Source organism: Dama dama, chromosome 16 (assembly GCF_033118175.1).
Source record: "Dama dama isolate Ldn47 chromosome 16, ASM3311817v1, whole genome shotgun sequence".
In the NCBI taxonomy this organism is placed as follows: domain Eukaryota; kingdom Metazoa; phylum Chordata; class Mammalia; order Artiodactyla; family Cervidae; genus Dama; species Dama dama.
In genome coordinates, this window is record NC_083696.1 from 36,161,972 (window position 1) to 36,182,090 (window position 20,119).

General features: G+C 39.7%; 1 protein-coding gene across 2 annotated transcripts; it reads right to left on the reverse strand.

Annotated features, from left to right (window-relative positions):
* Positions 1–2,428: 2,428 nt before the first annotated feature.
* On the reverse strand, positions 2,429–12,838 carry DNAJA1 (DnaJ heat shock protein family (Hsp40) member A1). Of its 2 annotated transcripts, XM_061163831.1 has the most exons (9): positions 12,729–12,833; positions 11,505–11,646; positions 11,202–11,379; positions 8,802–8,906; positions 7,923–8,150; positions 5,871–5,985; positions 4,748–4,863; positions 4,351–4,451; positions 2,429–3,658 (listed from the first exon to the last, which is right to left on the reverse strand). In XM_061163831.1, exons 2-9 carry the CDS (start codon positions 11,634–11,636, stop codon positions 3,440–3,442), a joined length of 1,194 nt encoding a protein of 397 aa, XP_061019814.1. In that variant the 5' UTR covers positions 11,637–11,646; positions 12,729–12,833; the 3' UTR covers positions 2,429–3,439. The 2 variants fall into 2 exon arrangements, with proteins under 2 accessions (XP_061019814.1, XP_061019813.1); XM_061163830.1 differs by lacking the exons at positions 11,202–11,379; positions 11,505–11,646 and having other exon boundaries at positions 12,729–12,838.
* Between the last annotated feature and the right edge of the window lie 7,281 nt (positions 12,839–20,119).

Genomic DNA, 20,119 nt, shown 5'->3' on the forward strand with positions numbered 1-20,119 from the left:
CTCATGTTACCATCTCTTGTTTCTGGGGATCTTCCTGTCCCAGGGATTGAACCTGCATCTCTTGTGTGTCCTGCATTGGCTGGTTATCACTGCACTACCTGGGAAGCCAGAAATTCAAAATATATGGCATTCAAGTTAACCCCTGCCCCCCAAAAGGTTAACTCCCATGAGTTGTTCCATCTCCCACTCAATTGTTGCAGTAATGACTCTGGAAAACATTTAATGACCTAGTATTTCACAGCAGTTGTTTGAGTCTTAGGTATAATTCAGTGTTCTGTTAACTATTTTTCAGCTTGTATTTCTACCACTATTTCCTGAGTCCTCCTATGTGAGCAGTGTTGTTTCTCAGAACTGCTTTATGAGCGCCAGCCTATTCTGAGTCCCATAATACAAGTGAAGAAACAGGTTGCCAAAGGTTCTGTACTTACTCCTAGAGCTCACACCCATTTTCTTCCATCTTAAGGTTTGGATAGAGGCAAAGAATCCATGGGTGTTTCTCCACATTTGGTTAAGACTTATCTGAACACAGGCGGTGAGAGGAGTAAAAAGAGCATCCAAATACAGCAGTGGGGTTCAGCAAGCATGTGCAAACTTGAGAACCAGTAAGTAGACCAGGGGTCCTTTTCAACATCTTTAAGGCAGGTGTTTCAATACTTCTGTTGACAGGTCTTTGAAGGTGGCTGAGATAATCAAGTGAAGTGATGCTGTTGGAAAAGCAACATTATTGCTGTACTTTGCTCAAGCATGTTTTACTCGCTGTGCCTTCAGAACCTATGCTTCCTTTCCCCACATTATTTCACAACAGGAAACTACCAGTATGTCTAAGATAGGAAGCTCCCTCAGTTTGGAACAGACTTGCTACAGCAAGGGCTGCCATTCTTTGCCTCTCCACACAGCAATTCTAACAATGGTATTACTGTTCTAGTGATTTAATGTAACTATATCCCCATGGTGGTGGTGTATGGCTTTGGCTGTATCTAACCATCCTGGCTGCTTAGGGTACACACAGCTCAACTACACCAAAATACCTGAGACACATCATGTTTTAAAGCTTCCAAGGTAACCTGTGGCCAAGGTTGAGCCAGTATTATACACATGAAAAAATTAATGCTAACTTCACAAGATTTGTCACCACGTTCCATCTACTAAGACCTCATGGGACATAAAATTAGCTTTTTATTCCCTGCAAGTATGAATGGACAGGGGGAGCATCATTAAGGAGGCATTAGGGCTGGGGCCAGGGAGCTACACTTCTGTGAATGCACTATTTCTTTGATGACCTTGGCTAGAGTTAAAAAAGAACTTTTGGTGTTTGTTTTTACAGACTACAAACCTGTCAGTTTCTGCCTCTCCAGGTTATTACTATTTTCTTCTAGTGATGTCTAAAAATTTTTTTACTGTGGTCAAACAAAAGTAAAAGCTTACTCAACCGTTTTGAGTATGTATAATTCAGTAGCACTAACCTTATTAACTGTTGTGCAACCATTATTGTTTTCAAACTAAGTCTCCATTCCTCCCAGCCCTTGGTAATCTGTGCGCGATGAATCTGCCTAGGTAGTTCATGTAAGTGCAAGGCCTTTCTGTCACAAAGACATACATAACACATTTTGTTCATTCACCTGTTAAAACACCAGCATCAGGGTCTTTTCCAATGAGTCGGTTCTTTGCATCAGGTGGCCCAAGTATTGGAGCTTCAGCATCAGTCCCTCTAATAGAATGTTCAGGACTGATGCTGAAGCACCAACAAGGTACACGGTTCTCATATTTCTTCATATTCTCACTTGTTTCCATTTTGGATTACTAGGTACAAAGTGGTATATTTCACCGAATTTTCATTTTACTTCCCTCATGACTAATAAATATTAAAGCCTCATATAATGATTTTTGTAGTTTTTAAAATGTATTATAAGACAGGTTTATCGTGGAGTTTTTTAGACCAATACTTTGTTTTCCTTTCTGAACACTTGCCTTCCCACAGATTAAAGAGGGATAACACAAGAATGATAGAATGGGGAGAGGCTATCAATTAAGACTGTCAGTATGAGAGGAAACCTGAATGTGTGGGAAATAGGCACTTCACACCGAGTTTCAGTCTGCTCTAACTCAAGTGCTGTAAGGGGAAGTTAGGTTGTGGCGTACACGTCCATGTTAGAACTATTTAAGGCTCCTGATTACAACAGATACAGAATCAGAGTAGAACAAGCAAAAACTCACATTCCACTTCAGTGTTGGCAAAAATTTTTAAGCCCCCCCCCCCCCAATCCCATTTGTTGCTCCTTACTCATCCCTCCACTTTCACTCCCCACCCTTGTTTAGTAGTATTTTTTTGGTGTTATTAACTTTAGTTAAATGAAACTAGTTAATCTTAACTAGTGAAAAGCCAATGCTTTAACCTGGGAAAAAAAAGCCTGTGGTGACACACTGGACATGCTTTGTAATCAGTATATTAAAGAGACATTCATACATTTCAAGAGTTGCTTAAATTCTGATACCAGATTTAAGCTTGTGAACATGACTTTAAACATACAATTAAAGCTATTCGTCATAATTTGCTATACTACCAACATTAAATTACAGTTACTCTGGAGCATAAGTTAAATGGTTTAAAGTAAGCCTGTAACATACCTACAAGAACACCTTCCTAGCTCATACATGCAAATTACTTCTCCATGTAAAGGTCTCATCACTCTAAGTTTCCCTGCTCCAGAAGTCACTACTCTAAGGCTTACTGTGGTCCAAAGGGGTGGGGTGGGGGGAGGAGTGGCAAAAAAAGTAACCAGGACCAATAGCTATATATATTAATAAAAGATGGCACAGCAGAAGAAGGGAATGCAATTCTACAAGTGCAAGCCCTCAAGAAGCAGCATGTTATGATAAACCCCTTCTTTACAAAGGTATCATTTCTATCACTGATACCACAGGCTAAATTAAATTATACAGCATGCCATCTTCAAATAACAATTGAGCCAACAGAATAAATGCAGAAGCATCACAATGAATCCCACTTACTACAACTATACAGACCAACACTTCTCTACATTAACTTCTTTGTCTGACTGCCAGTTAAACAGAGTTTTAATTTCATAGCTTAACAATTAAGGGTCATACACTGAAGTCGATACATATAACCTGGCATTTCAGTCTAAGCTATTCCATGTACATAGCTGAAATCAATTACAAAGTATGGCCTAACAAATGCTAGGGGTAATTTTTTAAAGTCGTTTTTACAAGTATTAAACTTATCTTGCACACTGAAGTCATCATACATACAGGGCAAAGTCAGAGCTTTTATATTTGAGTTTATTCTTCATTTAACTTTTAAACACTACTATAGTTGAATATTAAAACAAAAGCAAGTAGTGAGCATATTATGATTATAGTCCTTCACTCAATCACTACTGCAATAAAACCCCAGCAGTGAGTGTTATTCATGGGCCTACTAAGAGGTCTGACACTGAACACCACCCCGGGGATGATGTTCATCATCCTCATATGCTTCTCCATTGTAATGGCGCCGTCTTTCCTGATTTGGATCAAAGTCCACTAATTCTACCTGGTCCATTTCATCAGTCTCTTCTACTTCCTTCCTCTCAGGCAGAAGTTTTTCCAGCAAAGAGAGTTTATCAGGAGAGAGAAAGCCATTCTCAGGAAAGTTTACCTATAAAATGAAAGTTTAAATGATTTATTTCATTCCTCCTTAGACAAATTATCATTGACCCCTTTTCCCCACAAAACACATTTGTAACCACACAATTATTTGGTAAATTGGCCAATCCCAGGTTAGTTAGAACAAGTGGTCAAATCATCTAGTATTCTGAACCTGAGTTCAAAGTAAAGTCTTAAAAAAACCCTACTAAATAGTAACTGCACTGTAATGATTACTTCTATTCATCAAATACATTTTAACAGAACTCAGCCTAAAACATTCTAACCATTCTTAATGGATATTTAAAGAAAACTATTCTTAACCAGAAAGCAATTTTTAAAATGTTAAATTTATGGGTCTGAGGTGACTCAATTTAAGGTTAAGGGAAATGGTTGGATTGCTTTAAGAACCAGAGCATTACAGTCTTTTGTCAGAAATTCACACTAGCTAACATGCTTCTGTTGTACTTTAAAGATACTAGTAATAGCCTTTCATTAGTAAAATACCCACTTGCCATGCATCCCCTTCCCTGCCACAGTGATGCAGATAAACCAACTTGATACAAAGAATGTTCAACATGACAGGAAAAATATTAGATCTAGACAAGAGAGAATGTAAATCTGGCACTTCCGGCAATTCAGAAACTTACAAATTTTAATAAGCTAATCATTCTCAAACATTTCTGAAGTACTTTCTAAGCTTACCTTAAATTCAATGATTAGGCGACCCTTTTCATATGGCCTACGATAAATTGGCATGCCTTCATTTAGCACACACTTGATATCTCCATGCTTGACGATCTGACCTAGAAACATTAAAGCCAAACTCCTTGAATACAATCATGTTTTTATGAGACAGGGAAAATAAAGAACAGAGGAATATCCTAGCTCACCGACAGGAATACATCTATGTGAAACAATCCTGGTTTCTATAATTTCATTTATAGATTTTCTAGGGGCTCACAAAAGACTCAAGAATACACAATTTCAGCTCAGCTCAAGGATGGTTATGTTCTGAGCAATACTGAAACGCCACTTTCCTCTATGCCTGTACTAGCAATGAACACGAGAATAGAAAGAAACACTTATCTAGTTACCATACCTGGATGAGAAGTGATGACTATGGTTCGGTTGTCAAGAGTAGATATTGGCTTCTGGAAGCCACACAACGCCTCAACCAGCTGTATGTCCATACACATGAAAAGATCTTCTCCTCGTCTGTACAATGGAAACATGGCATTTGCTTAGGGCTTTCAAACAACCAATGATTCCAAGTACCAAAATAGGCAATTCTGTTCTTAGAAACAAGTGGTATATTTCAAAAGATGCCTTTTCTTCCTCATTTTTAAAATGACCTGAGAACAGGGAACAGCAAATACATGGAACCTGCCAGCCGAGTTTCCTGGACAAGCTTCAGAATCCCTCCACACATTCTAGGCAGTGGAACACATCTCTGACTGGGTCCTGGATAAGTCAGGGTCTATGAAAAGGGGACATGGCCAATTTCAAGGGAACAGTAAGATCTCTTTATTGATGTACATGAATTAATATAGTGCCTGGCACATTGTGAACTCAACCATTTATAATAATACACTTCCTCCTCCTCGTGCTTGCTTTTCCAATTCGTATTAGTAACATCTTTTCATCACCCAGACCACTCTCCAGAAACACTGAGGATTCATCTCGACAGCATCAAAATTCTGAGCTTGACAGCATTTCCCATTATTATTGAAACACCATTAATTCAAAACCTTTTTTTAAGATGTCACTCCCAACAGTTACTGTAGTCCTATTCCAGTCAAATGTTGCAACCAAGCTTATCACGAACTCAAGAAATAAAGAAACTGGTGAAAGCTTTAAGGCACATATTTCAAAATTAGTTTTGAAAAAAATTAAAAAAAATTGGGAACTAAATTTTGTCCTAGGATGCATTCCCTAATCCACCTACTTATACAACACATCTTCTAATCGAAGCATATCCTTCAAAAACCAGATCAGGCAACAATTTATATAAATTTAGACACAAAATCAGAATCTGGTTCTTTGAAACATTAATGATTTAACAATCATTTATAAAAGACATACATAGCCTCATTCTTCTGCTACACTTTTCTAGGTTACTTCAAAAAAGTGTTCTAAAACTGAGAAGCTCATTCAAGTTAGAGGGGGAAAAAAAAAATCCCTAAAAGGCAAGATGTCAGTTTGAGTATTTTATAAATTTTTACCGAGTAAAAACAGCATGGTCCTTCTGATCTAAAACAATGATAATATCTCCTGGCTCCAGGCCTGGTTCTTGGTCTCCTTCACCATGGAATGTTATCTTCTGGCCATCTTTCATGCCTAAAAACAAAAGGCTAATTTTACACTCTTAACATCTAAGGTCAGAGTTTCTACTAAGAAACACAAATGCATGTTTGTGTCTAAGTCTCTGTAGATGCTCAAATTGTAAAGAATTTACCAAAAATGCACACATGGTCAGATCAATCCAATTTCTTACTAAAGAAAGTGATCATAATGGAGAACACAAATTCCAGAGGCAAATAAATCAAGCCTCAAATCTCAGAGCTGCTCTTTATTACTAGGCATTACTAGGATTACCCTGGGGAAGCAAGTTGCATAACGTTCCTAAGCATTAGCTTTCCCACAGAGACATACCTCTCCATCACAGCTCTTGTGAAGACTAAAGAATAAGGTCTATGCAGGCACAAATCAGTGACTGGCAAACGTAACCATAAATGCTTTACTATTTCATTACTTTAAAAAACACTTAGTCAAATTATTTCTACTAAATGTAACAAGCATAAATCAGACTTTCTTCCCTTTATTGTATTAGAATGTGAAACTGAAAATTTTTTTAAATCCACACTATTTTCACTGAATGACTTTTAATCTTTTAAAAAAATTTTTTAAATCCTTTTTAGAAATTTCAGACCATGTGGTTAATGTCTATAATAGAGTCAAGAATAGAAAAGTTTTCCCAGTAAGCAAACATTTCTTAAAGGTCAACATCTTTACTGAGATTTCTTCCCTCTGGCTCAGTTAAGTTCAGTAAGAGCTAACTAACACCTTTACAAAAACTGCAGTAATAGCTCTGGATTTCCTGAACCAAAGATCACTAAGGTCACCCAACAAGAGCAACTTTGTTTTAGTTTCTATCCTGGTAAGTATTAAATGTATATAAAATAGCCAACAGTAGAACAAATCCCTATATAACATCAATCTAGATCCATAATTACAAGTTCATGACTTACTTCATGTATTACACACTTTTCCACCCACATTTCCTACATACATTTCAAGTAAAATCCAGACATACCAATTAACCCAAATACTTTAGTATGTACCTCTATAAAGAGATGGGACTTACACTAAAATATTAGTATTATACATTGACAAAAATAAACATGTCATTCATGAGGCAAAGTAACTGTCTTGCTACACTAGTGAAGCAATTAAACTCAGATCTAAGTTCTACCGGTTGTTCCAACAAGGTGCAGGGGCTTTCCTGGCAGTTCAGTGGTTAAGACACTCCTCTTTCACTGCAGGGGGTGCAAAGGAGGAACTCAGTTCCCACATATAGTGTGGCATGAGGTGGTGGCTGGGGGTGCTTAGGCAAGTGTAGCATTCATAAATGGTTTCACTTAGTACTAAATGCCCTCCTGAGTACATATCATTGGTATCAAGGAGGGAATTTTACCAGACAGGGAGACATTCAAACCCTACCAAACATGGACCAGTTAAAGAGAAAAAAAATCGAGGAAGAGGAGTACTCAGTCACATGGGGGACTACTATTGCAGGGGCCTAAATTAATGTATATATTACATGTAATAATCATTTCCTTTCATTTAAAAATAGCCAAGTCTGAAGGATCCATCTATGTTGATTATTTCATACTAAATTCAACAAAAAAATTTACTCTGGGGCTGTATATACGTTTCTAAATTTCTACAATGAATATGTACTGCTATAATACATTTTAAAGGATTTTTAAATAAACTGACAAAATTAAGCAATAGGCAAAATAAAAAAAGTAAATCCTAAGAGTATTTAAACAAAGTTTTAGGTTATCCAAGAGGCAGGAACAGGTATGTTTACCTAATCTGTAGAAATCATTACAAATACTCATAGTCTAAGTTCTTACAAATCAGTAAATCAAAAACACACCTATTCTTTACCCCAACAGTTCGTAACAAACTATCCCCAATTATGATAGTTTCAAGCAATTACAAACTGTAGAATATAATTAATCAAAATAGAGAAGTGGCTCAGAACTCACCTTTGTCAATATGAACTTCTAGAATTTTCTTTTCTCGAACTATCTTCCTTCCGTTGCAGCTTTTACATCTATCTTTAGGGCTGATCCGCTCCCCATGGCCCTGGCACTCCATGCAGACAGACTGAATTTGCTGAACCATTCCAGGTCCTATCTGATGAATTCTTATTTGCATTCCAGTACCTCGGCAATTGGGACAGCATTCTACCGCTCCTTTCTTACCACCTCGGCCTAAACAGTTTAAAAAAGCATGTTTGAATTTAGTGTTGGACATAGTGATTAATGTTTTCAAGATCTGATGGAATGCTGCTTTAAAAAAACTACAATTCAGGCTTTTTGATAAAATATTGCCACATCAGCTTCAGTTATCATTATAAACATCTTGACCGCTATTTTTCCTCAATGAACTATTTCAGTATTTTGGATTTTAAACATATGCTCCCAAAACACAATTCTTAAAGAGTACTTCAACTGTGAAATGAGAACATTTTAGTTTCCTTTCATACAACACTGCATTTTCAACAAATAAGTTGTTTGAAAAAAAAAAACAAACCCTAAAGATCCACATCACAGTCAGTAATTTCACAGTTGACTACCCCAAAAGAGAACATTGCTAAGTATTAAGATTATGAAGCCACTGGAGTGCCTCAAGTTGTAGAGGGGATAGGAAGTACTCATCTCTGAACAATGTTGAGTAGAAAGACACCAAATTACATCGATTCCACCTGCATTCAAAACACACACACACAAAGTGCTGATAATTTGCTGTTATTTCTGAAAGAGGTTCAGGTGGTTTTCATATTTGCACAGCACAGTATCTGCCAGTTTTATATATCCAGAAAGGTTTCAGTTCCATTTTTAACAATGAATGTTAAGACATACCTTCACATTTGTCACAAATCACATTCTTTTGCAGAGCTAGTTTTCTTGTTGCACCATTATATAAATCTTCTAAAGTTACTGTAAGTTGATGCACAACGTTTTTACCTAGAAAAAAACATTCCTCATTTAAAATACTGCTTGCAAATAGCCCTTGCAGCAATGAAGACCCAGTACAGCCAAAAGTAAGTAAAATTTTAGAAAGCTGCATCCTGTGATCAATGCACTGTAAAAATGGGAAAGGAAAATCAAAGATGAGCCTTACAGGGTTCACATATAATCTAACTGTGGTGTAACTTCAAATAAGGAAAACCAGGTGAGATTAAGTAACATATATATGGATATAGTTGTGGCCCTCCTCCATTTATGGCAACCAAAACCATTAACTGCAAAAATCACTTGAAAAAACGTTATTTGAATAGACACGTTTCACAATAGTTTAACCCAAACTGTTTTTCTGTCCTAGCATATTCCTTGACTCATGTATTATATTGAGCGACATGACCAATTACATCATCCAAAAACTCTTCAGCACACTAAGGTTGCAAAAACTAATCAAGTTTGGCCAGGGAAGCTGATATATTTATTCAGTCTCCAAAGAATATTAATTCCTACTTCTTCCTGAAGTAGGAACTGCACATTTACTGCTGAGCTGACTGTTTAAAGGCTAGGTTTCTCATTCTTTACCACAGTGCTTTCCAACAGAACTTTCTGCAGTAAGAGAGAAGTTTTATACCCTGTGCTAGCCAATACATAGCCAGTGTCACATATTGTTACTGAGCTTGCAAATATGGCTATTACAACCTAAGTAGCTGAATTTTTTTTTCTTTGAAGAAATCTAAATTTTATACTGCCAGGAGCTACAAAGGAGTGGCATAGCTCATCTAGAAATGGGAAGTGAAAAGTGGAGATTATGTAAGAACCGAGGCTAAAGAAATGCAGTGACCTGTCAATAGTTAATAAGTTCCTAGCTAGTGATTCTTTCGCAATGACTTTATCCACCAGAAAATACTATCTTTCACTTAAGTTAAATAAGCTCTTGAACTATCTCCACAATATGTATAATGAACATTTTTAGTTTCCAATCAAAAGTGAAGTACCATTAACTATAACCTTCTGCTCCTGGACCCACCTTTTGGTTGTGTATCACAAATTCCACATAAGTGGTTCTGCCATGCTAAAAAAGCTGCCCTTCTTACTTCAGAGCTTTATAGACTTTAGAGTACAGGGAAGGAACAAAACTTCTGAAATTTAAGCAAATCTTTTACAATATCATACTACAGAAAATAACCTTTCATCAATTTAAGACATGTAGCAGTTCGCCAATCGACTTTGATCGGAAATTGTTAATTTCTTAAAAAAAATAGTAAAACATACCCATTCCAAGAAAATCTGAATAAAAATATCCAGTCTTGAGACTTCTCTGGTAGTCCAGAGGCCAAGATTCCATGCTCCCAATGCAGGGGGCCTCGGTTTGATCACTGATAAGCAAAACTAGATCCTACAAGCCACAACTAAAAAGATCCTGCATGCTGCAACTGACACCCTGTGCAGCATTAAAAACACACACACACACACACACAATTCCCAGTCTTTCTGAATCCAAAAACACTCAAAGAAGAAATTTAATAGCCTGCCCATTCCTTCTATAATGGGCTCTACCCATTAGTTTGTATAAACCACGGTGGCAAGAGTAAGAGGAACTCTGACCAGAATACTGTACTCCTATAAGCATATTTCTACAGTCCAGAAATCACATGTTAAAGGCACGTATTTTGATATAATAAAACTTAAGAAAGCTTAAACAGACAGCAGGCCATTTGGAGGCAATGAACCTGTGTTCCAGTGAAGATTGATGCATGGCTATATAGGACCTTGAAAAAATTTACTTTTGACAGAATAAATCCACTGCACTTCCCACTGGCGTTGAGGATCAAATGAAATCTGTGAAAAAGGTTTTGAAAATTATGTTCCTAGACTTCATGAAGCCATATATACTCCCAACAACTTTAGATACACTTTTTAGTACTTAACTGACTTAGCTATTTTTAGTTTCACCAAATCTCATTTAAAAAACTATTACCGGGGGAAAAAAAAACAAACACACACACTATTACCGGGACTTCCCTGCTGGCCCAGTGGTTAAGACTCTGAGCTCCCAATGCAGGGGGCCCAGGTTCGATCCCTGATCAGGGAACTAGATCCCACATGCTACAACTAAGACATGGTGCAGCCAAATGAATAAATAAAAAAATAAATTAAAAAAAAAAACTATTACCGTAGGTTAGTGTACATTACACTAACAAGTAAACAAGCGTTTATTAAGTGAATTCTCAAGAATCTGCTTTAACTAAAAGGGCTAACTTTAGTTTGCTACATACATGTAGACTATGTTATTCTTACCTCTCCTCTCTCTCTGCATCCTGCCTCCTCCTCCGAAAAACATATCAAAGATGTCCATGGGGGAGCCAAAACCACCACCTGCTCCACCTTCTTTAATTGCCTGTTCTCCTCCTTTGTCATATAATTCCCTTTTCTTTGCATCAGAAAGCACTTCATAAGCTTGAGAAATCTGTTTAAACTGTTTGAGAAAAAGGGGATAAATTTCACTCAAAAAGGACAGCTACTATATTAAACAATTTCACGTTGAATTGATATACTATACACCTGACAAGGACTCAACTATGTTATGGGTGTACTACTTGCCTTCTCGCCTTCATTTGGGTTCTTATCAGGGTGGTACTTCAAGGCCAGTTTCCTGTAAGCCTTTTTCAATTCTTCTTGGGTGGCATTGGGTTTGACCCCCAAAACATCATAGTAAGTGGTTTCTTTCACCATTTTCTACAGCCTAAAACAAGAAAGCTCTATTTTAACCGACTTTCAACTGATAATTTTAATTAATAAAATCAAGAGTTCAGGCAGAGAAATCTGTTCTTTGACAAGTCTGATAAGACCACCACCTTCCTTAAGTTTCACAGAAAAAGCAACAATTTCTCTGGTAACTCACCCGTAAGTCCTAAGAGACTAACACCTAACAATTATCAGGGAATAATTCAAAAACCTCCTGTAGCGTTGGTTCCCACCTCGAAGGGTCCATACTAACGCGACTATCATCTGGATTCTTTCTGTTTTCCTTCCCAAGTAGCGACAGAAGGCAGTACAGAAAAGGGGTATTAACAAGTTCAGTCCTATTATTCTCTTTGGTAAACCTGATAAATCATACACTTACAAGAAAAAACACTCGGGCACAAAGCGGGGGTCGGGGGGGGGGTAGTGTTTTACAAAACTGATAAAGAACACTAGCTCCCCTCCCCACTCAGTCTCTTTCTCAATCACAGAAGTGAGTAGCTCCTCAGTTTTGACCGAACCCCTCTCGCCCCCACAAGCCAACGTAGTTTACACGTTGTTAGGTTTTCCCTTGCATTCAGGGCCGACCGTTACGGTTTCCTTCCTTTCCCCTCCCAGGATGGAAGGGGTGGGAGAAACCCAGCACTCAACAAAGAGAAGGAGGAGAGATCAGAGAAACGAAAGCTGCAGCCTCCGCCCGGCTCCTCCCGCATCCCCTCGGCCCCTGGGTCCTTTCGCGCATGCGCGCAAGATCGCCCCCCCCCCCCCCCCCACGCCGCGACGACCCCCCACCCCCCCACCGAGCGCCGGCTGAGGAAAAGCCGGAGGCGGCAGATCCTTGGAGACCTCAAGGAGGGGTGGAAAAAGCTTCAGGAAAGGTCTCGGGCCCACTCGCTGCGCGCCGGTAAGGGTTGCCGGGGCACCCCCACCAGCCCTCCAGAAAGGGACTCGAGGATACGGGAACCGACAACCCTCCCGCCCACGCGGAGCCAACCGCCTCCCGACCGCGGCTCTATCCAGCTTCCCGGCGCCGCCCGTGGCGCCAGACTTGGGACGAGGGGACGCCCTAGGGCTGAAACTCACCGGTGAGCGGGCCGATACCGGTGTGGGGGAGCGGGAAGGAGCGCGTTGCTGTGCGCAGCTCGGGCAGCCGCCGCTCCTCCGCCTTTCACCGAGCGTTCTGGAAAGTTCCGGCCGGCTCGCCGCAGCGGTCGCCTTTTGTAGCCGAGCCCAGGCGCGTCACCCACCGGAAGTCCCGCCCCTCCCGCCGCTGCCACCGCCCCGCGGTTACCTGGGCAACGGCGCGGGGGGAGCTCGGTCGGGGAGGAGTTGTGCGGAAGGGCCTTGTGGGGATGGGCGCAAGCCTGGGTTCGCAACGCTCGTGGAACTTTCTGGATCCCCTTCTTCCAGCTAGTGGGCCCGCGGGAGCCGGGATTGCCTGGGAGCGCTGCAATTCTGGGTCAGCTCCGTATTCCCAGATCAGTGGGGCCACCGCCGCTGGCTAGAGCGCGCAACGCTTGGGAACACGGCCCCGGGCAGGGGCCGTGTGCTGCAATGGAACCTCTCAGAACAAAGCCCTGCTGCTCCGCCTCCCCGCCGGCGCCTCATTCGTCTCTTTCCTCGCCTCAAACCGGCTTAGTTTCTTAGCCTTGAGGTTCTGGGAAACCACCGGCACGAAATGCTAAGCAGGACGGGCTTGGGACCCCGAGCAATCGGACGCTCAGTCCATGGCCTCGTAATTTGCGAAACTGCTAAATTGGAAGAGCTCTTTGTGCGAGTCTAGACCCCTATATACACTTTATTTTCATACATAGGGGTATATCTTCAACATACGTTGGGCTCAGGCAGCACTAAATGAGGAAACGTTTGCAATACTATGGTGCAAACCTTGGGCCTTGGAGTTTCTGGCCCGTCGTTCCTCCGGTTTGGTTAGCCCTGGACACAGTAACACAAAAGAATGACTAGCAAATAGCATTAATTGTTTGACGTAACGTGTTAAGTGCTACCAGTCTGTGAATATGAAACTATAGCCTGAAATGGGTCCTTTGGGCTTTTCTAGTCTTGAGCGCGGGACACAGTGGAAATTGGGCTCTGTATGCTTCAGCAGCAAACACGGGATGACCTGGCACCGAGGAAGACGGAGATGCAAAGTTGAAAAAGCCCGCTTCACGTCGTTTTAGATGTTACAAGGGAGACACACAAGTCAACGAACTGTAGGGGAACCCCAAGATAGAGGTCAGCATGGGAGAGGTCTGATGAGACAGAGGAAGCTGTGGGGAAGTCGCAGTTGAGTTGTGAAGAAAGGAGTGTTCCCAGCAAGGACGCAGTGCAAGGGAAGGCTGAGGTTAAGGTATGAAAGAATATGATATTTTTAGGAAATTGCAGACACTTGAATATAGACAGAGCTGAGAGCTGGAGTGACGGGAGGTGAGGCTTCAGAGGAAGTTGACAAACACCCACTGGTGTATGTTCCTGAACTAAAGATTTTAAACTATCCTGGAGGCATTCCCCCATACTTAAAACTTTATTATTTTTTTTTTACTTAACACTTTAAATTGTAGCTTTCTGCATTTTCCGAAATGCACTTTTTCACGTGTCTGTGCTTGTGCTAAGACTGACAAACACCTAACATTTCTATTCTTAGATGTTAGGTTTTTCTCTATCACCTTGTGTATAAAGGGGTTTGTTTCTTTAAGCATCCATTACTAAAAGTCTAGTATTGCCAGGAAGTGAGCTACAACTTGATAATAGAAAAATCACTTAAGTCATTTATCCACCCCTCAAAGATAAATGCCAATAAAAGAAGAGTATTGAGGTGCTCAGTAGGGGGAATCTTGGCTTCCAGATAAGTATCCCAGGCAGAGACGCCAACAATTGTGAAATCATGAACAATTACTAGAGAACAGTAAACAATAAATATCGTTCATGTGTTATGTGGGCCTTGAAGTCCTCCACTTCCTAATTTAGAGTCATCTGTGTGTTCGTGAATCCAACACTGGTTAACCACATGAAATACCATCAGATGGTATATATCAAATCACTTCAACCAAGTTTCTATGATCAGTGTTGCCATGGCTAGTGTTTCTTAAATGTTACCATGTTTAGTGTTTCTTTTTGCCTGAGGAAACCAATTGAAATTCCCACAAGTTTTAGAAAGATGCCTGTGTGCTCAGTCCGTTCATCTCTACCTCTTTGTGACCCTCTGAACTGTAGCTGACCAGGCTCCTCTGTCCAAGGGATTCTCCAGGCCAGAATACTGGTGTGGGTTGCCATGCCTTACTTCAGGGGATCTTCCTGACTCAGGGTTGGAACCTGAGTCTCTTAAGTCTCCTGCATTGGCAGGTGGGTTCTTTACCAGTAGCACCACCTGGGAAGCCCCTTTAGAAAGATGAAAATTTGATAAATACAAACTTGAAGATACATTCTTGGGACTGAAACAGTAAGACTGAAATATGACACTGAAAATATTTTTAAAATCTGGTATGTGTAATTCCTTTTCTTTCTGGTTGCTGTGCTGTGCTTAGTCATGTCCAACTCTTTGGGATCCCATGGACTGTAGACCGCTAGGTTCCTCTGTCCATGGGGATTCTCCAGGCAAGAATTGGCATGGGTTGCCATGACCTCCTCCAGGGTATCTTTCCAATCCAGGGATGGAATCCAGGTCTCCTGCCTTGCAGGCAGATTGTTTACCATCTGAACCACCAGGGAAGTCCAACAGTACTGTCGTGAGTAACTTATTCCTTCTCTAGGGGATCTTCCCAACTCAGGAATCGAACCAGGGTCTCCTGCATTGCAGGCAGATCCTATACAGCTGAGATACCAGAGAAAGCCCATAGAATATTATAAGTTCTTTATTAAGAATAAAATAGAACTTTTTGGTTAAAAAAAGAAAACTATTTATTTGCTTGTATGTGTATAGATTATTTCAGAAAGATACCCCCAAACTAATAATATGGTTTCTTCTGGAGAGAGCTAGGTGCTGGAGAGAGGTGAATGGAGAGGAAGACATTTCACAATATACCTGTTTATACCTTCGGAGTATTAATCCCATTTGACTGTAGTACTTAATTTAAAAATTAAGCTTAGAAAAGTATAAAATTTCTTCCTCCCAATTCAAGCTTTGAACTAGTATCTTGTCACTCCAGAAGCAGTTAGGTGATTCTTAATTTGCGTTAAAAAAAATCATTACAAAGAATTTACTAGAAATAGGATCATACATGCTGCTTGCAGTTTTCCCCTTTCATTTAATTTATTGTCATCTTATCGTGGCAGGACAAATAAGTCTAGCTTGTTATTTTTGACGAGTGTGTAATGTTTAGTACACAAGCACTTTAACCATTCTGCTGTTGATGAGCATGTTGACAGTTTACACTGTTCTCTGAACAGCGTTGCAGAGGAATTCTCACATACAGCTTTGGGCACTTCTGCAAGTATTTCTGTAAGACATCTGGAACTGAAATTGCTATGTGAACGTGAATGCAGATTTAAACCGAATAAATAACTTTCCACATCAGTTTGTGCCTGTCAGTAATGGCCAGTGTGGGGGAGTTCTGTCTTTTTTTGTCTCACCTAAGTTTAAAGATTAAAAAGTGATATCTATTGTTTTAATTTGAGTTTCTTGAATAGTGTGATTAACATCTTTCAAATGTTTACTGACTCTTCTGTCATGTGTCTATTCTTATCATTTGACTGTTTTTCTGTGGTGTCCCTCCACTGTTTTAATGATATATGATAGCACTTTTATGTTAAGGATAGTAGTGTTAATGTGTCATATGTGGCAGTTATTTTCTCTAGTGTTTTGTAGCTTTCGACTTACTACCTCTATATACTTTGACCATGTAAAGTTTTTAATTTTTTTTGCTATGCCATGCAGCTTGCAGGATCATAGTTCCCCAACCAGGGATTGAACCTAGGCCCTATGCAGTGAAAGAGTGAACTCCTAACCACTAGACTGCCAGGAAGTTTCTTGAAGTTTTTAATTTTTATGTAGGTAAGTTTTAATTCTTTCTTTTTGCCTTCTCATTTCCTTTATTCTCTCTGCTTGTCCCCCTCATACTTCTCCTTCATTTGCCATGTTTAAAAGCCTTCACCAATCCAACCTTATAAATATGTTCTCCCAGGTTTTCTTCTGGTACTTTCCTGATTTCATTTTTCATATTTAAATCTTTATTCCATCTGGAAATTCTTTTGATGAAAGGACTGAGGATTATTTGTAATTAGCCGAACTTTGTTATTCTCCAAATGGTGAACTGGTTTGCCTATTTTAATATTCCATTTCTCTTAATTCATGTGAAATGCCATTTTTATCATGTACTAAATTTCCTTAAAATACATTTTAGTGTCTGGCAGGCCTCTTTCCCCTCATTGCTCCTTCTTTTTACAATTTTCCTGGCATTTTTAGTATTTTTCTTCTGTTACATGAGCTTAGGAGTATTTCTGACAGATTCCCCTAACGTCCCAGTGTGATTTTGATTGTGATGACAGTGCGTTTATATACCAGTCAGCTTGGGAAGAATTAACTTGTTCATAGTGTTGAATCTTCCTCTCTGTAAACAAGTTATCTTGCTGTGTCTTCTGCATTGGTAGGTAGATTCTTTACCACTGAGCCACCAGGGAAGCCCTTGTTCTAGTTTGATTTGCATTTATTAATAATCAGTGATGTTGAACATCTTTTCATGTGTCTACTGGGCATTTATATGTCGTCTTTGGAGAAATGTCTAGTAAAGTCTTATGCCCATTTTTCAGTTGGGTTGTTCGTTTTGTTGTTGTTGTTGAGTTGTTTGAGCTGTTTATTTATTTTGAGATTAACCTTGTCAGTCACATCACTCACAAATATTTTTTCCCATTCTGTAGGTCTTTTTTTCCCCATGGTTTTCTGTGTAAAAGTTTGTAAGTTTGATTAGGTCCTATTTGGTTGTTTTTATTTCTATAGCTTTGGGAGACTGCCCTAAGAAAATATTTGTGTGATTTATGTCAGAGAATGTTATGCTCTCTTCTAGGAGTTTTATGGTATCACGTCTTATGTTTAAGTCTTTAAGTCATTTTTGAGTTTATTTTTGTGCGTGGTGTGAAAGTGTGTTGTAACTTCATTAATATGCACACAGCTGTCCAACTTTCCCAGCACCACTTGCTTAAGAGAGTCTCTTTTTCCCCGTTTATATTTTTGCCTCCTTTGTTGAAGATTAATTGACCGTAGGTGTGTGGACTTATTTCTGGGCTCTTTATTCTGTTCCAGTGATCCATATGTCTGTTTTTGTAGCAATACCACAGTTTTGATTGCTGTGTACTTTAAAAAAAAAACCAAACAGGTTCTGATCATTTCTTCTTAAAGGTGCTTTTTGTTGCTATCACAAATGAGTTGTATGAGTTTTTGGTCTCCTTTCTTACCATTATAATGTATTTCAGTAGTGTGCTCTGTAACTCTCACCAGATCACAGGTATCCATGGAGATAGCTGGAAATAACTGGAGGCATGGTAGGAGCCAGTTTCATAAGGGCTTGAGAATTACGTTAGAATTTTTTCTTGAAAGCTCTTGAGAGATACTGGAAGAGTTTAGGGATAGGGTGATATAACCTCTAACAGCTGATTTTTCAGGGGGAGTGCCTGTGAGGCACTGTGCTAAACTCTCTATAAATGTCATATTTTAGTCACAGCAACTTTCTTTTACAGATAATTTGATCATATTTACATTTTAGAACAACCATTTGGATGTTAATTTGGAGGATGGATTCATCAGAAGCTTTTATGATGAGAGACGAGATTAAAATTGGTAAGGCTGGAACTTCCCTGGTGGTCCAGTAGTTAGGACTCCCTGCTTCTAATGCTGGGAGCACAGGTTCGATCCCTGGTTGGGAAACTAGGATCCTACAAGCTGAGCAATATGCCCTCCCCTCTGCAAAAAAAAATAATAATAACTAAGGCCTAAGGCCTATATAGAACTGAACTGAACTGAAGGGCTGTATAGTAGAAATGGAGAGGGAGGGAAATATAAAGGTAGAATCTGCCAGGTCATGGTGACAGGATGCTAAACTGATGGAGAAGGAGTCATGGCTGACTTCCAGCTTTCTGTCCTTAGCAAGAGGATGGTTGGGGATGCCCTTTCTGAGATGGGGAGACCTAAAAGAAGAGAAAGAGGATACTGTGATGGGGTCAGAGTTGGAGGGGAGGAAAGATGAGGGGAGTTTTGGGGGTGTAGAATTACTGCTATACTTTTTTTCTTTAAAAAGGAAAGAAAAATTTTATTAGCACAAAATGGAAAGTAAATTCTAGCTAAAATGCAATTTTAAATGGTTGTATGAATTAAATTTCTTACAACGCTTAGGTTTCAACGGACTGGGAGGCCTAGTGGGGTTGGAAATTTTCTTTTTGAGTGTCTCCGATTTGTTCTGGTTTTCCTTTTTATCTCTAGGACTACACATGGTCTCTGTCTTCTTTATGAACTGTTCTTCCTTCGAACCCCCAGGTCCCCAGTTGTTGGTTTTTAAATAAACTTTTAATTTTGAAACAGTTTTACATTTACAGAAATGTCACAAGGATAGTACAGAGACTTCCTGTATACCTAACACCCAGTTTTCCCTATTGTTAAATTAAAATGGTACAGTTGTCACAACTAATGATCTAAAATTGTTACTGATACATTATTATTAACCAGAGCCTGTTCTTTTTTTTAAATTGAGACATAGTTGACATATGATATTATATTAGTTTCAGGGGTATAACAGAATGTTTTGATAATTGTATACACTGAAAAATGATCACCATAGCATCACCATACAAAGCTACAATTTTTCTTTAAAAAAAAAAAAAACATTTACTTATTTGTCTGCATCTGGTCTTAGTTACGGCACTCAAGACCTTTCATTTTGGCGTGTGGGATCTAGTTCCCTGCATGTGTGCTGTGCTGAGTCGCCTCTGTTATGGCCAATTCTGTGATCCTAAGTGCTGTAACCAGCCAGGCTCCTCTGTCCATGAGATTCTCCAGGCAAGAATACTGGAGTGGGTTGCCATTCCCTCCTACAGAGGATCTTCCCGACCCAGGGATGGAGCTCGCATCTCTTACACCTCCTGTGTTGGCAGTTGGGTTCTTTACCACTAAAGTCAACTGGGAAGCCCTCTAGTTCCCTGACTGGGGATAAAACCTGGGCGCCCAGGTTCACTTCCTGTTTGGGGAACTAAAATACTGCAAGCCGCAATGCATGGTTGGTAAAAAATGATTGAGAATTTCAGGATAGTGAGAGCAGAGCATTAAACCAAGCATGAGGCCCTGTGTGACGGCCCATCATGCAGTGTGTAACTGACCCTGAGTGGAAGTAGTAAAGAGGGCCAATATTAAAGCAGCGGACGTGGGATTGGAGACTAGAGAGCTGTAATGCAAGATACTAAAGAAGTAAGCCTAAGGAAGTGATTGATGATTAGATGTGGCAGGTGAGTGGGTGGATAAAATACAGAATGTTAAATTTCAGATGGGATAATGC